This window comes from Ascaphus truei, chromosome 3 (assembly GCF_040206685.1).
Source record: "Ascaphus truei isolate aAscTru1 chromosome 3, aAscTru1.hap1, whole genome shotgun sequence".
Lineage (NCBI taxonomy): Eukaryota > Metazoa > Chordata > Amphibia > Anura > Ascaphidae > Ascaphus > Ascaphus truei.
In genome coordinates, this window is record NC_134485.1 from 352,705,619 (window position 1) to 352,723,773 (window position 18,155).

The 18,155-nt window shown below is 43.4% G+C and overlaps 1 protein-coding gene across 3 annotated transcripts in view; it reads left to right on the forward strand.

Annotated features, from left to right (window-relative positions):
• The window catches only part of CDADC1 (cytidine and dCMP deaminase domain containing 1), a 33,757-nt gene extending 28,534 nt beyond the window's left edge, over positions 1 to 5,223 (forward strand). For all 3 annotated transcript variants that reach the window (XM_075591936.1, XM_075591934.1, XM_075591935.1), the window contains exons 7-9: positions 2,684 to 2,873; positions 3,915 to 3,975; positions 4,158 to 5,223. In XM_075591936.1, the coding sequence (XP_075448051.1) occupies positions 2,684 to 2,873; positions 3,915 to 3,975; positions 4,158 to 4,237 (331 nt within the window). In that variant the 3' untranslated portion in view covers positions 4,238 to 5,223. The remainder of the gene's footprint in view (positions 1 to 2,683; positions 2,874 to 3,914; positions 3,976 to 4,157) is intronic.
• The last annotated feature ends 12,932 nt before the right edge of the window (positions 5,224 to 18,155 follow it).

The window sequence follows — 18,155 nt, forward strand, 5'->3', positions numbered from 1 at the left end:
ATTGGAAAATGTAAATTGCATAGTACTGTATAATCATTCAGTAAGTTAAACACAATTTGTTATGTATCTATTTTGAATATTATTCATGCATGGAACCACATTGTTACTTTGAGTGATTTACCTTCTGATTTTTTGCTAATGAATTCATTTGGATTATACATTGGATAATAAATTTGGATAATACATTGAGAGTTAGTTACCTCTCGTTTTCAAGTTATGATACTGTCATGTGTTGTATGTTTATTTTGATCTGTTGTGCAGGAGGATTTCTATTGTAACCCTCTTTACCTGACTCTGAAAGCGGTCACATCAAATAGGTTGCATACAATGGCAGTGCTCAGTATCTCAGGCCTTTGCAGGGTGCGGGTAGATGCAGGCTGGGCGTGAATAATCAGATGGGATAAACAATGGGCGCCAGGATTTTTTTATCTGAACAAAATATGCTTTATTGACATACATTACACCTGGACAGAACTCGTGGCAAACAATAGTATTATGGATAACATCCCCTGGTAGCTCTCATGCATACACTGGGGAGGTAAATAACTTGAGGGCCCATCATAAAGGACATTGTGTGGGCCACTTGCAGGAAGCATATGATTGTACAGTACATATTACCGCGCTCCTCCCTATAGAAGTTTGCTGCTGGTAAAAAGATAGGCCCTACATATAGAAAAACAAAAAGAACAATTCCTGCGTTCCTACCAATTAGGCTAAGTTAAAATCGTGATCTCATGAATAAGGGTTATTTCGTTAAACCCTTTGGCCAAAGCGTTATAATCCTGCAGCCAACGTCAAAGCTTAACCGAATTTGCAGGTACCTACATTGAATATATGTAATTATTGTCTCATGGACTAGTGAAAATGTGGGAGCCATGAAGGGGTTAAATAAAACATATGCTTATTGTGAGTAGTGCAATTAAAAGCTGGCCAAAGTATCATCGTTACCTTAATATAGAGGTAAACTGGGGGAGCACAAATTCCCTGGTGTGAATATAATAAAACATTACATATATTTCTTTCTGCCAGCTTTATACAGTCACCTACTCTTGGAGGGTGATGTGCAGACTGACCCTGAAGTGTGATATACCTGTACTAATTGGAAAAATGGTGGGGGCTCTTTCCTGAAGGAAGGAGACATACACCTCCAAGGAAATGCTATCTAAAGCAAATGAGCCAATAAGCCTACCCCTATGACGTTTCAGTGACACTACATTAAAATGCCCTTATGGAGTATGCAGCAAGGAAATGGATTGGCCTAATATTTGGGAAAGACTGTACATATTACCGCGCTCCTTCCTATAGACGTTTGCTGCTGGTAAAAAGATAGCTGCAAATTTGGTTATGCCTTGACGTTGGCTGCAGGCTTATAACGCTTTGGCCAAAGGGTTTAACGAAATAACCCTCATTCATGATATCACTATTTTATTTTAGCTTACAGACTGTAATTGGTAGGAGCGCAGGAATCGTTCTTTTTGTTTTTCTAAATGTAGGGAGCATATGATGTATTGGGAACCTGCTGGACGGGCGGGTTCTATATGAAAATAAGCTGCCATATCGCAAACCCGGTGATGACAGCTATGGTAGGCTTTTTTCCAAGGTCCAGAGGGAACAAAACATAGATTGACCAAAAAATTATTATTATGCGCATTTTAACAATGTACTAAATGTGAGTATAATTTTTACCTGCTTTCTATATAAAGTCTTTTTCACACACATTTGCACTATGATCGCCTCTATCCCTGTACCCTGAGGTAATCCGCACACGGAACCAATCTACCAAAGGAAGAGTCACTTGCCACAGTTTTGGATATATACTTTGACTGAGTACACTGTGTAGGCAATTTATAAGAGCCAATATTTCCTCTTGATCATTCATCTGTTTCAAACGTTTTTGCACTATTGCATTTCTCTCTTCTGTTTTTGGGTGATCTATGTTTTGCTCCCTCTGGACCTTGTAAAATATGTGCTTTAAGGGGACCTCTTGGAAACAAGTTCCACACCAGAGGTTTTGAACATTATTTCTGATCACATAAGCACTTATTTTTGTCATATTTTAACTAAATCACTAATTGTATGTCACTTGATTAGTGTCTTAAATCACATATACCTTAGAATATATTTTCACTTACACGTGGAGCGCCGTTCCAAACCACTTTCTGGGTATCTGACATCTACGGTAGGATCAACCCTATGCGACCAGGACAAGTGGCATCCGTCTCCCACAACATAAGGTCTCCATTCTTTGACAGTTGCTATCTTAGAGGGCACGTTCCGAACTGAAAACAACAAAGGGCGACAGGATACTTCCTTAATATACAGTAACTATACACAAACCTATTTACAGGACTCGCAGTGAGGATCCCAGTCAGAACTCTGAAGAACCTGCTTCTAGAACATATGGGGCAGCTATAAATACCCTTACATCTACATTATTCATCACATGGTGGGGAGGGAAGTAACATGCGTGAGCCCACACGGTTAACCCCTTAAAGCAATTAGCCATTTACAGAACTAGTGGTCACCAAAGAGGGGGCTACATTATTGTGGTATTACTAGTGCTGTGTTTTAACATCATCAATTATGTATTCACTCCTTTGACCTCACAGAATTTGTATTTTTTTTTTTTTTTTTTTTTTCCCTCCTTTTTTTTCCGGTTTGCAATGGTCTTTATTGGTTGAAGATGTCATGACATCAAACCTGAGGAAAAAAGCATGATCTTTGTGACAAAATGCCCATGTGATGAATGCGTGCCCTTAATCAGAGGCGCTGGCATCAAGCAGATCTATGCAGGGGACATTGACATCGGGAAGAAGAAAGCCGACATATCTTACATGAAATTTGGGGAACTCAAGGGAGTCGGTAAATATACAGTAAGTGTCAAATTGTGACAAATCATGATGACTGTCATTTGAATTTAATTTATATGTAAAATACTGTGTAATTGTACCACAAGAGCACAACTGAAACATTGATTTTTGTGCAGTAATGTTTATGTATCATTTTTATGTTTGTCAGATAATAGCAAAATTAACAAAATATAAAAAACAAAAGTTTCCCCTTTAACCAGAAGTGCTACTAGAATCCCTGGCTAAAAATAAGCGTGACACCATACTATTTCCAGTTCGTTCCTAAGTGAGATTATGTGATGTTGCTATGGAGCTGCTGTGTTTAGTGCAGCCTTTTGATTCTGGTTCCATCCACATTCCCACTGTTCATTTAATTACCCCATTACATACAGTCTGAAACGAGACCACGTGAACACAGTGTGCAGCGTCAATGGGTTGCTGGAAATTAGTGAGATGAGCGAGGATGACAGGGACGCGACATTCAATTAGTCTGTTTAATTAACTGGAGATTGTATCGATTGCACAAATTGATGCACCACATTAGCACAACATGCTCACTCAAAATGTGGGGTTCTCTCTAATACTTTGGCAATGAACATTGATGAATGTAAAGGAAATGTACCATGTTGCAGTGAAATATTACTGTATACTAAAGTGTTTCTAGTGTATGAAAGTGGAACATGTTTGGAAAGGGTCACAGGACACATTTTGTTTTCTTGCGTGGTTTCCTTCAAGGGGGTAAAATGTGTCATTTTCCTTTCTGTCTTCATAATTCCAACTTTTATATACCATTGGAAAATGGCATCCAAATTGAACAGTAAGGATTGTAAAGGACACCAAACTAGTCAGCTAGATATGTTTTATACAATATGCCTATACTGTAGGTCAAGGAAGTGTGGCTCCAGCTTTTAATATCATCATGAAGTGTGCACTAGTCAATTTAGATCACCATATTCAAATAAGAATCGATCGCATCCATTAGACGTCAGGGTGAATAGTTTTTCTCAAAGATTTTAGAAAACCCAAACATGCCCTATCAACATTTTTACATTTACTTTTTAACAGTGGCAACAAAATCTATGCAGTGCTGGTGATGTTGAACAGAGTGATCCCAGAGCCAGAGGAAGTGAGTATGCTCTGAATTAAACATACAGTATCCCTTTCCGTTGCATGCTATAAAAATAAAGGCAAAGAGGAGGGAGTCTGCATTTAAGTGCTGGGAAATAATGCAGCGTTGGCCCTCTGGCAGCAATGGTGTTTAATGGACCCTGTCTTGGTTAGTATTATTTTTATGACCTTCTTTTGCAGATGGGATGCTGAAAAAAAAATCAATAGATGAAGATCACAACCATCAATGCAAGAAGTTGCATATTGGAAAGAGCTCCTAGAACAAGATGAAGAGCAGCCCCGTCTGTCTCTACAAACCATCCATTCTATTTTCTCTAAAAAGTTGGATGCACTTAATATAATATTTTCTAATGAAGGGTAAATGTTTTAAGCTGTAAATTAATGCTGATTTTATTTTTGCTAATTAGGTTTTAATATTTTTTAATTTAACATCATTTATATAATCTCATACTGTACTATAAACAACTTTCAGTAATACTGCATATCTGCACCAATTCTTATCCCATTCTTCATATTGAGTATGTACTGTACCTAAACATAACCTTTTTGTGATGGGCATCGGACGCATGGTAGAGGCATCTCACCGTAGCTGGAACAAGGTAATAATAAAGATTTGAGAACAGAGGACGGGGTTTCCAAAGAAATCTGTCTGTGTAAGCAGGGCCAATATTTAAAGATTCATTCATTTACTTTCCCTGCTTTTTCTTACTGTAAAGTCTGTACAAGTATTTAAAGAAACTACAGCTTCCACTATACAATTTCAATGTCACGACGAAGCGATGGAGCTTGTGATACCATTGCATTTTTTTTCAGGAAGTAATACGGTCATGTAATGAATGCATGTTTTTATTTGTATAGTACTGACTTGGTACACAGTGCTTTACAGACCCAGTATAACAGACATGTTGCCGTAAACATGGAGCCAAGTGGGGAGGAGTGCCAAATAAAAGAGAACAGTAGAAAGGAGATCCTGCTCTGAAGCACTTACCATCTAGTAACCATAATAAGCAGACTTGCAGACAAGTCTATAGCCCAGTTACCCCTCTGTCCTTGCCATTTTTGGGGGGGAGGATGGGCTGAAACAGATTGAGTTTAAATATAGTGTTCTTACATTAATGTAGTCCCACTCTTTAATCATGGGCTGGGATTCTACTGATTCAGCTTCCACTGTATTGTGGAAACAATAGAAACTTTACCATTGTCTATGCATTCTGCTGTAGATAATAAAATCACTTTATTTCATAGAGTACAGCGTTTTTCTGCCAATGGGACTCAAAGCGCTTCACAATTACAACATTAGTGTGCTGCACGGTACATAGAATTTTTACACACACCGTACCTGCCCAGATGAGTTTACAATATGTTTTTGCTGCATGAAGCACAGGGGGATAAAGTGACTGGGTTACAAGGAACCGACACCAGGAACCAGGTTGCCTGCTTCAAACTCGTTATTGGAGTCTGTACCTTTACTCACCGAGCCACTCCTCCCAATGACCAGGTAAAGGCAGGAACACCACCTATCAGCTCATGTTGTGTGCAAAATGTAACCCCTCCTTGCCCGGCTCAAAAAGGCTAGATTGTGTAGTGTATCTGACAGTGGTGCTCAGTCTCTTATCCTACCTTCTCAAGGTGATTAACTTTGTGCAGGCTGGGCGTGTGAGTAGTGATATTGCAAGATGGGCGCCAGGAATTTTTCTCTTTCAAACATACAGTATAGTCTTTATTTACATTTGGCATACAATACATATTTCTTCTTTGGGTGCCCATATAGCATCCCAAGGAGGCACTTTGCTTGTTACCATTTCCACGGCACTTGTCTGGCAATCTGTTGCATAGCATTGAGGTTCTCCTACTATCACCAGGACCCTGTGACAGGGGTGCACCCTCTCTGGGGGACCAGTGTCCTGTCACTGTGCATGACCCTACTGGTCCCTACCTATCAGATGTAGGTGTGCTGGTGGACATGTTGCTAAAGCTCCCTTCTTGTACCCCATATCATGGCTCTATCTCAAAGAATGGCATTTTTCCTAACTACTAAAACAATAAAGTGACTGTTTCCTTACAACTCTATATTAATTATTCACAGTGAGGCTCCTCTTTCTTCTTCTCCCAGGAGCTTGATTTCCAGAACCTTCAACTCACTGTATATATCCTCTAGTGATTTGTATTGTATTGTATGTCTTTATTTATATAACGGCATTAATGTATATAGCACTTCACAGTAGTAATACGTGACTATTATATAAATAACAGGTCATGGGCATAAGTGCTTCAGACATTAAAGTAACATTTAGGAAGAGGAGTCCCTGCTCTGAGGAGCTAACAATCTAATTGGTATGTAGGAAGAACGTACAGAGACAGTGGGAGGGCATTCTGGTAAGTGCATCTGCAGGGGGCCAAGTTTGATGTATCATGCGTATAGTATTAGCCACGGTGCTACTCATATGCTTCTGTGCAAGTGTGCATATGCAAGTGTGTCTTAAGTTGAGTCTTAAAGGTAGATAGAGAGGGGGCTAGTCGGGTATTGAGGGGAAGGGCATTCCAGAGGTGTTGGGCAGTCAGTGAGAAAGGTTAAAGGCGGGAGAGGGCTTTAGATACAAAGGGGGTAGAGAGATGACATCCTTGAGAAGAACACAGGAGTCGGGATGGTGCATAGCGAGAAATTAGGGCTGAGGTGTAAGGAGGGGCAGAAGAGTGTAAAGCTTTAAAAGTTGAGGAGGAGAATTGAGTGCGAGATGCAGGATTTGATCGGAAGCCAGGAGAGTGATTTCAGCAGGGGAGATGCTGAGACAGATTTAGGAAAGAGTAGAGTGATTCTGGCAGCAGCGTTTAGGATAAATTGTAGGGGAGACAGGTGAGAAGCAGGAAGGCAAGACAATAGGAGGTTACAGTAATCAAGACGGCAGAGAATGAGGGCCTGAGTCAGAGTTTTAGCAGTTGAGCAACAGAGGAAAGGGCGTATCTTTATAATATTGCGGAGGAAAAAGTGACAGGTTTTAGAAAAGTTCTGAATGTGAGGGAGGAATAGAGTGTGACCCCTAGGCAGCGTGATTGGACTACTGGGTGAATGATCGTACTTCCAACAGTAAGAGCCAGGTTTGGGAGGAAGTATGAGGAGCTCTGTTTTTGTCATGTTAAGTTTAAGTTGACCGAGGGCCATCCAGGATGGTATAGCAGAGAGACATTCAGAAACTTTGGTTTGTACCGCAGGTTTAAGGTCGGGGGTTGAAAAGTAAATTTGTATATTGTCAGCATGGAGGTGATATTTAAACCCAAGAGATGTGATTAGGTCACCTAAAGAAAGTGTGTACAGAGAATAGAGAAGAGGTCCCAGGACAGAGCCCTGGGGTACCCCCACAGAGATATCGATAGTGGAGGAGGAGGTGTTAGCAGAAGAGACACTGAACGTACGATGAGAGGGGTAAGAAGAGATCCAGGATAGAGCTTTGTTCCGAATAACAAGACTATGGAGAATGTGAAGGAGAAGAAGGTGGTCCACTGTGTCAAATGCTGCAGAGAGGTCGAGTAATATGATCAGAGTGTAATGACCTCTGTCTTTGGCAGCATGAAGGTCATTACTTATTTTAGTGAGGGCTGTTTCAGTCGAGTGAGCAGTACGGAAGCCAGATTGTAGAGGTTTTGGGAGAGAATAGGTGTTGAGAAAATTGAGCAAGCAAGAGAATACAAGACGTTCAAGGAGTTTAGAGGCAGGAGGGAGACAGGTCGATAGTTAGAAAGACAGGTAGGGTCAAGCTTGCTGTTTTTGAGTAATGGTATAACGGTTGCATGCTTGAAGGTGGATGGAAAAGTACCAGAGTAGAGGGAGGAGTTAAAAATGTGTGTGAGCATAGGGATTATAGTAGGAGCAAGAGGTTTTAGGAGATGGGAGGGAATGGGGTCAAGAGAGCAAGTGGTAGAGGGAGAAGAGGAGATCAACAGTGACATCCTCTGAGACAGTGGAAAAAGAGTCAAGGAAGGCAGGAGGAGAGTTAGGAAGGCGGTGTAGGATGGGAGGAGGAAACAGGATGTTCTGACGTATGGATTCCACCTTTTCCTTAAAATAGTCAGTAAAGTCCTGAGGTGAGATGGAGGAAGAAGCGTCAGCTGAGGGTGGTTTGAGTAGAGAGTCAAAGACAGAGAAGAGTCGACGTGGGTTAGACTTGTGTGTGTTGATTAAAGAAGAAAAGTAGGTTTGTTTAGCTTGAGACAGGGCAGAGTTGAAATAGAATAGCATAAATTTGTAGTGGAGGAAGTCTGCGAGAGTGTGAGATTTCCACCAGAGGCGTTCAGAGAAACGAGTGGAGGAACACAGCATGCGTGTGGGAGAATTTAGCCAGGGTCTGGGGTTAGAAGGGCGAGGATGGCAAAGAGAAAGCGGGGCATGTAGATCAAGAGAGGAGGATAAGGCAGAGTTGTAGTTCCTGACCAGGTTGTCAGAGTCGGTAGCAGAACTGAGAGATGAGAGGGAGGGGTGTAAAGTGGACTCAAAGGCTGGTATGTTAATAGAGCGCAGGTTTCGGCAGAACCGAGGGGGTAGGTGGAGGTGGAGAATGGGAGTAGCGAGAGAGAGAATGAGATGAGGTGATGGTCAGAGAGAAGAAATGGAGAAATCGGAGAGAGAAACGTTTTTGTAGTGAAAACCAGGTCCAGGTAGTGGCCATTCTTGTGGGTGCTGGCTGCTGTCCACGGTTGGAGGCCAAAAGAAGAGGTTAGAGAGAGAAAGCGGGAAGCCCGAGAGCAGGGTTATCAATGTGGCAGTTGAAGACCCAAGGAGAAGAACAGGGGAGTCTGAGGAGAGAAAGAAAGAGCTAGGATTCAAAGTGAGAAAAAAGGCAGAAGGTGGATGAGTAGAGGTAGGCGATAGATGACCTCCATGTGGACAGGGAGAGGAGAGAAGATCTGGACAGTGTGAGCCTCAAATGAGGGAAAAGCAAGAGAGGGAGTAGTAGGAAGGGTATGCTAACGCAGAGAGAGGAGAGCAGGAGCCCCACACCTCCACCCCTGCTATCAGGGCGCGGAATGTGAGAGAAGGAAAGGCCAAGTGCAATATACAAGTGAAGGTGATAATATAAATGCGCAAAACAATAAAGAGTGCTCACTGTTCTTAAAGTGATAAAGTTGTGAAAACAGCAACATGGATAAAATATATATATATATTATAAATGTAGAATACAAATCAATAAAGATGATGGAACTCCCTGCTCAAACCCTCTGGTAGGGCCTGTCTCCACCGGTCCAAAAACATCAGAATATGTTCCCAGTCCAGGGGGAGCATGAAAAAAAAGAGAAACAACAACACCAACTCTTAAGTGCAGTAGAATGGCACAGGTGGGTAAATCTCAGACTGAAATCTTGGCTCTAATGCAGTGGATTTTTCCACGGCGCACAGTTTGGTAACCACTGCTCTAATGTATGCCTACTCACAAGATTAAAATGCAATACAGGCACATATGCTGTGGTACTCAGGAACGCAGGACAGGCTGTCACTCTCAGTGTTGGTGAAAGGATGTACCTCAGTAAAGAAGGGATAGCTCCAAAGCACAGATCAGTATGTAAATAAAACTTTCTATTAAAAGTGTCAAAAACGCACTTACAAAGAATCAATATTAAAAAGGCACATCACACTCGCAAGTGTTAAGAGGAGACTGCGCATCAGACTGTTCACCACCCCGCCTCTTCTAAACGCTCTTCTGGTCTCGGATCAAGATCCTGGGTCAGTTCCCAGCAAGCCAATGGTAACTGCTTACTGCCTCATGTTCTGTCCCCCAAGAATGACGTCGCTCACTCAGCTTCTGTGGATGAGCTGGTAGTCTGCAGCCTCTCTCCTGCTTCCTCCACTTGCTTCTGTGCTCAAAGATAAAACCACCCACTCTACGCCTTTCGCCCAATCACGGCTTCATCAGGAGAAAGAAAAGGCAGCTTCCAGAGCAGAGACACACTGAGTGAGCCAGGTCTCAGTTATAGCAAATAGGAGCAGAGAGTGAGAGAGAAAGAAGTCATGCACAGAGAGGAACTTGTTAGAAAGGATGCGAGCGGATGTGGAGCTAGGCAGACATGTGCTGAGTGAGCTCTGTCCAAGCAGCAAGGGAGCGGACCCATCTGGCCCCCACAAATACCCCCAAAATGAGCGCACCCCCAGGAGAACAACTTCGAGAGCACCCCACCCCCCCCTCAATCTCATCCGAGGGAGAAAGAAGGAGAGCGCCGGATTGAGGAGTTTATGGAGCGCCTGTGCCCAGCAAAGATCAGACCGCGGCCATCTTGAAACGGAGCATTGAGAAGTCGGGTGTGTGTGCCCCCCCCGACCGCAGATTAGATATTAGATCCTCTGCGGGGCTAGGGAGTTGAGCGGGCTCCTGCTCTGTGAGAGCGACAAGTGGGGGGAGAAGGAGAGGGTTGTGGGGCCGCCCGGCTCGTGCGCTAGCTCAGCTCTCCATATCACTCCCTGCAAATCCAAAATGGCTGCCGGGTCAGCATAGAAGCTCACTGAGAAGGGCTTGGGGGAACAGGACCCCTACAGAGGGGAGTGTGAGCTGCGGCAGTTGCGGAGAGCAGGGGGAAAGCCTAGGGAGGAACAGAGGAGCCCCCAGTAAACATTAAGCATGAGGCTGAGTCCCCGCTGGCTCTTAGCTCGCTTGGTGCATGGCGCGCTTACCTTCTATGTGAATCAGCACATCCCCTCTCACGCTGTGCTCGCGCGCTCATGCGCGTTCACACACGCTCTCCCAAGCGTTCTGCTTTGGGAGACAAGGGAGAGATACTTTCGTGCTGAGAGCAGGGTCACATGAGGAAGAGAGAGGGCGTGTTCTACTCTCCTGTCACACACACACACACTGACACTGAATTCAGCAGAGAAGTGGAAAGGGGGGGGCAAACGGATAGAGAGGGGGCAAACGGACAGGGGGAAGGGCAAACGGACAGAGGGGGGGCAAACGGACAGGGGGGGGGGAAACGGACAGGGGGAGGGGCAAACGGACGGGGGGGCAAACGGACAGGGGGGGCAAACGGACAGGGGGGGCAAACGGACAGGGGGGCAAATGGAGGGTGGGCAAATGGACAGGGGGCAAACGGATGGGGGGCAAACGGACGGGGGGGGCAAACGTGGGGGGCAAACAGACGGGGGGCAAATGGAAGGGAGGGGGGGCAAATGTACAGAGGGGGGGCAAACGTACAGAGAGGGGGCAAACGTACAGAGAGGGGGTGCAAACGGACAGATGGGGCGGCAAACGGATGGAGGGCAAACGGACAGACGGGGCAAACGGACAGAGGGGGGGCAAACGGACAGAGGGGGGGCAAATGGACAGAGGGGGGCAAACGGACAGAGGGGGGCAAACGGACAGAGGGGGGGCAAACGGACAGAGGGGGGGCAAACGGACAGAGGGGGGGCAAACGGAGTGCTGCTGTATGGTGGGGGCAAACGGAGTGGTGAGGTGGGGGAGAGGGGAGAGAGAGAAAGAGGGGGAGAGAAGGGGGAGAGAGAGAGGGGAAAGGGGGAGAGGGGGAGAAGGGAGGGAGAGAGCGAGGGGGGGAGAGAGAGCAGGGGGAGAGAGAGAATGAGGGGGGGAGAAGGGATGGAGGGGGGGGGAGAAGGGATGGAGGGGGGGGAGAAGGGAGGGAGGGGGGGGGAGAAGGGAGGGAGGGGGGAGAAGGGCGGGAGAGAGAGGGGAGATGTGAGAGAGAGGGGGGAGAAGAGAGAGAGGGGAAGGGTGAGAGAGAGGGGAGAGAAAGCAAGGGGGGAGAGAGGGGGGATGGCCGGGAGAGAGCGCGGGGGGGGCAGGGGAGAGAGTGCAGGGGGGGCGGGGAGAGAGTGCAGGGGGGATGGGGGAGAGAGTGCAGAGGGGCGGGTGAGAGCGCAGGGGGGAGAGAGCAATGGGGGGAGAGAGAGAGCGCAATGGGGGGAGAGAGAGCAATGGGGGGGGAGAGGGAGAGAGCAATGGGGGGGAGAGAGCGCGCGATGGGGGGAGAGAGATGGGGAGAGAGATGAGGGAAGGGGGGATATATATATATATATATATATATATATATATATATATATATATATATATATATATATATGAGAGAGAGAGAGCGCTATATAGAGAGAGAGATATATACAGAAACACAGACAGTCCCTATACAGCCAATGACACACACACCCTCCCGTAATAGCCACGCCCCCCCCCCCCCCCCCCTTCCCGCTCCTGCTCTAAAAATGTTGCAGGACAGCGATCGCTCATGCTTGGAGAGCTGGTGACATCACCGCTCTCCAAGCATGAGCGAGATCAGCGGCAGCGGGGCCGCAGCCTTAAACATACACTAAACAAAAGAAAAGGAAAAAAATAGCTTGAAAGCCTCCCCCTGCACAAAAGTAAAGGTGAACACCAGGGAAGCACATCCAAACATTGCTGAGGATACAGCACCCGTTGCTGTCATGGTGGGGTGAGTGACAAAGGAGACATAAGAGGAATTAGAGGCCCTGCAGTGGGGGGTACCTACAAAAGGAGCCCAAGTAACAGCTCTCAATGAAGAGCCATATGCCCTCCCACACTACACCAGGCACAGCAAAGGTGGGAGAATGAGAACACACCCCACAATATGAATCCTGATCATTATTAAAACAACGCAGTGGGGGACACGAGGCTCCTGTCTAGGCCCAAAAGCTGAAGAATTGGTTGTCCGTAAGCAAAACACTCATCGTTTGAAAAACTTTTAAACACAATCTACAGGGGGGGAAAAACATATATATATATATATACATAAATCAAGCAGCGCCACGTGATCAACACTATAAACTAATAATGCAATAACGACAATGTAATAATTAAAATATAACAATCCGATACAATAAAGTGCACAGTTAAGATATAAAAACGACCAATAATAATACTAATAATAATATCTCTGACCCCAATGAGGGAATACAGAAAAACAAACAATCAACGAGAAAAAAATAATAAAAGTAAAAATAAAATACCTTTTGATACAGTAGTCCACTTAGTAATTAAAATGTCCAAGCTGGGATGAGGGCTGCTTTCAGAGGGAAGGAACCAAATCCAAAACGATATCTAAACAAAAGAAAAAAGAAAGCGCACGGCCCATAGCATAAAATCTTTAAACATTTAATGAAAAGGATAGAGGAAGGGGAGGAAACAGGCTCACTCACAAGGGATGCAGATATTAAAGCAGTTGTGAACACAAATAGTCACCACATCAGGTAAGTACACCGTCTGCCACCACAAGTAGGATCCTCAGCAACCTTTACGAAGCTCCTGGAAGAGCCTGGGTCCTCAGTAAAAAGTCCCAGCAAGACAGCTAGCTCCAATGAGCAATAAATGCTGTTTAAGCCTCCTGCAGCTCCAGAGACGGGATCCGGCCACGATACACGTCCCTCCGTGATGACGTAATGACGCTGCGCACATCCTGACGGCAACTTTTTCAAAGTTGAAAATAGAATCCTGATCTTCCAAGATTTCTCTACACAGGTGTCTCAACAACGGAAAGAATTTTCAGAAGTATGCACCGAGCTATACAAGAAAGGGATCAAATTTGCACTTTTTCAAAGTTGAAAATAGAATCCTGATCTTCCAAGATTTCTCTACACAGGTGTCTCAACAACGGAAAGAATTTTCAGAAGTATGCACCGAGCTATACAAGAAAGGGATCAAATTTGCACTCCTATATCCAGCCAAGCTACGGATCCAAACCGACAGAGGATAAACAGAGTGTATTTATGAACAGTCCAGCAGAAGCAAAAGAGTTTGTACATATGCTTAAGAATGGCAAAGACACGGAAGATACCTAAAAGACCAAAGAATTAGAGCTTCCAAGTTTGAGAACTGCTTAATTGCTACCCTGAAGGCTCAAAATAGAGGAACATTGGGACTATAGATAAGCCAGTAGCCCCCCCCCCCCTCTGACTCCCTCCCCTTCCCTCTTCCCCTCTTCCACTCCTCCACTCTCCCCCCCCCCCCTTCCACCTCTCTCCCCTCTCCTTTTCCCCTCACTTTTCCTCCTCCACTCCCCCTCTCTCCACCCCCTCCTCCCACCTTTCCCCACCCCCCACCCCTCTGGGCTGTGAGGAACCAAAACATCTAAAAGCAAATAGATGAATCAGGATTTCTGATTATATATCACAAGAATTAAGAAATTGATATGTTTGTTTGTTATTTGTTACTGTTTAGTAATGTTGATTTGTTACAGACGATCTCTACAATACAATTCAGGCGATCCTGAGAAAATGAGGAATCCCAGAGAATTTATGACTTTAAAGTGGCAGAATGAGAAAATGTATGGTGGACGAAACCCCAGAAGAAGGAGGCTGACGGCGCGCATGCAGACATTTAAGTATAAAACTCGCAAAGCACACAGCATAATAATACTAAATCACATAGAACACTGGTACCATGAGTAAACTCATATTTATCACATGGAATGTGAAGGGGGTGCACTCCCCTATAAAAAAAGCAAAGATACTACAACATTTAAAAAATTTAAAGGCAGACTTTAAAAACGTTTCTTCAGGAAACCCACTTAGACGAATCAGAACACAAAAAAACTAAAAAGGCAATGGGTGCAGGAATGCTGGTCGGCCTCCTTCGATGGGAAGAAGAGGGGAGTTGCTATTGTAATCAGGAAAGGGTTGCACTATAGTGTAAATAAGGTAGACAGCGACTGTAAGGGTAGATATATTATAGTGGACGTTACGCTGGCAGGAAAGAGGGTCATCGTGGCTTACACATATATGCCCCAAACAACCTCAACACAAGTTTCTTTTCTGAAATATTGATGAAAATAACTATATTGAACAAAACAACAGCACAGGTTCCTCTGATAGTGGGAGGGGATTTTAATCTGGTTTTTAATGAAAAAATAGACAGAAAGAGTATAAAAATGAGAACAGAATCAAATAACAGAAAAACACAGTCCTAAATTTTTGTAGTCATACGCTCAGCACCACAGATATATGGAGAGGCATTTGCATCCCACAGAGCGGGATTTTACCTTTTACTCCCACCCACACACATCCTTCTCTAGGATAGACCATTTTTTGATCTCCAACAATTTAGTAAATCAGGTCAGCAGAGCTGAAGTAGGCATCCTAACAATCTCAGGCCATGCCCCAGTGTTCTTTATGACAGGCTGGAATAAAGAACTTACCTCCCAGGGCGGAGGGAGATTTCCAGCCGCTTTGGCAGCAAACAATTTAAGTCCTTTTTGCAGACAGCATGGAAGGACTTTGCTACTAATAACAAACAACATAGAGAACAGGAAAATCCATTCTGGGAAACCGCCAAAGCAGTATTAAGAGGAAACATTATAAGCTATGTGTGTTTCAATAAAAAGAAGGCAAATTAAGCAATATTAGCAGCTGAAACGACACTCACAAAGGCCTTTAAAACCTTCAAAACATACCCCTCAAAAGGGAACAAAGATACATTTCTGCTAGCAAAAAGAGAGCATGAGCTGATTATACAGAAAAAAAAATAGAATTTACAGCATCCTTAGGCAAACTTAAATACCATAAACATGGAAACAAAGCAGGTAAACTTCTGGCAGTATTATCAGGAGAATGCTATACACCAACAATAATCACGGCAATTAAAGATAACACAGGGAAAAGGTCAACAAAAACCAAAGAGATATTGGGAGTGTTTGAGGAATTCTATAAAAAAAATTATACGCAGAGAAACCATACCATGAGCCAAACAGTGAGGCCTTCTGGTCCCACATACAACTCCCGAAGCTAAACAAAAAATATTCGGACACACTAAACTTACCCATAACAATTGAAGAAGTAGAAGGGGCAATATCCACTTTAAAAACTGGCAAAGCCCCAGAACAAGATGGTATGTCAGGGGAATTCTACAAACTTTTAAAGCAGGAGATAGCACCAATTTTGTCAGATATATTTAACAATGTAATGAATGGGGTACCGCTACCGCATACATTTAATTCAGCATACATTAAAAGTGTTCCTAAAAAGGGAAGAGACGTGGAAGACCCAGGATCATACCGACCCATATCACTACTTAACCAAGATTTTAAGCATCTCACAAAAATTTTGGCTAACCGAATCAAACCCCTGATACGTATGTTAATAACACCAAACTAGACAGGATTTGTTCCAAATAGTAAATCCACGGTAAATATTAAGAGAGTATTGACAATTATAGACTATTTTAATAGGAAACATATCTCCAATAAAGTAAAGAAGAATAAGATAATACTTACCCTGATGCCGAAAACACTTTTGACCAGATCGCATGGAGACATTTGTTCCCCACATTGGAGAAATTTGGGATTCAGGGAAACTTTTTACGAATAGTTGGGGGAATATATGATGAGCCAACTGCAAAAATCATGATTAACAACCAAATGTCATATAGATTTTGTCTGAGTAGAGGGTCCTGGCAGGGGTGCCCGCTGTCCCCCCTGCTGTTTATACCGGCCCTGGAACCACTGTCCATATGCTTATCAAACATTAAGGATTTTGAAGGGATAAAAAATAGGAAACTGTGAGAGTAAAATCTCATTATTCGCGGACGATATGCTTCTGTTTGTATCTACTCCAAAACAATCAGTACCAACTATTATAAAAGCTATAGAGAATTTTAGATCCTTCTCAGGATACACTATCAATTTAAGTAAATCAGAGATACTTACAGTCTGCCATGAACTGTCTAAACCTAATGTCGGAAACACCTTCCCTTTCTGATGAGCCCCCGGATATATTAAATATCTAGGTATAACGATACCAAATAATTTGAAAAAACTATATTTGCTTAACTTTACTCCTATAATTGAAAAAATGAGGGAGAATTTGTATTGTGGAATAAACTACCCCTGTCCATCTGGGGAAAAGGAAATTTGATTAAAATGTCAATATTCTCTAAATTACTATATCCAATTATGATGCTCCCTATCACACTAAGCAACAAAGATATTAAGAAAATACATAGTATGTTCACAGCGTTTATATGAGGAGGCAAGAAAAAGAGAATAAGCGGCAGAAAACTACAAATGGATAAGTTGGAGGGAGGAATATCTATGCTAGATGTGAAGAATTATGGGCAGGCCTGTCTATTTAGATATATAAGGGACTGGGTTAACTATACATACGGGTTTGTCATCCCAGAAATGGAAAAAGAATATATGGAGGGTTACAACCCGATAGCAATACTACACGCAAAATAATCAAAACTCCCAACCTACATAAACAATTCCTTACTAATGCACCACACAAAAAAGGAATGGAGAACCATAAGGAAGCAGCTAGCGCTAGATAGTGAAATATCCCAATTTATCCCAATACAGGGGAACCCAGAATTCCCAGAATGCTCCACGAGTCAACCCTTCTTTAATTGGAGGGAGCAGGGATTAACGAAAATAAGAAAACTAATTGAAAAGAAGGGAAAGCAATGCAAATCCTTCCAGGAACTAAAGAATGAATTCAGGATAGACAATAGAGGGTTCTTTGCTTATCTTCATTCAAGTTAGGCATGATATAAATGGACTTATTACATAGAATCCATGTGGGTTGGAGAACAATGTCCTGGACTCAATACTAAAAATGACAAAAGAAAAAAAAATGTAATATTAGTAAGATCTACAAAGTGACAACTTCCGAGGCAGAGGAACCTATCATGGCAGGGATGTGGGCCCAGTGGAAAAAAAGATGTTCCAGAAATAGGAAATAACGAAATAATAATTAAGGGATTAAAAAATATCTTCAAAAGCACCCAATCTCTATATTGGAGAGAAACACAAATCAAAATTATACACCGGGCATATATTGCGCCTGGAATACAAGCCAAGTGTTTGGATAAGTGTGAGGGTGACTGGCCAAAGTGTTCTGGGAAGGATGCCCGCCTTTTCAATATGTTTTGGTCAAGCCCCCGAATACAAGACTTCTGCAACAAAATAGGTGATTTTATAGACAATATATACCAAATAAAATATAGAAGAGATCCTATAAGCCTGCTATATGGAGCAGAACAGGGGGAGGTAACTGACAAAACAAGATACCCTAGGCTTATCCAAACAATTCTGTTGATAGCCAAGAGATGCAATGCGCTAAAGTGGATAGACAAAGAACCACCAACTTTGGATCTAGTAGAGCGCAAAATGCTGGACCTGTTCAAATTGGATAGGTTGGATTCATGGTTAGAAGGGCCATCCTCAAAAAATAGGATGATTGAG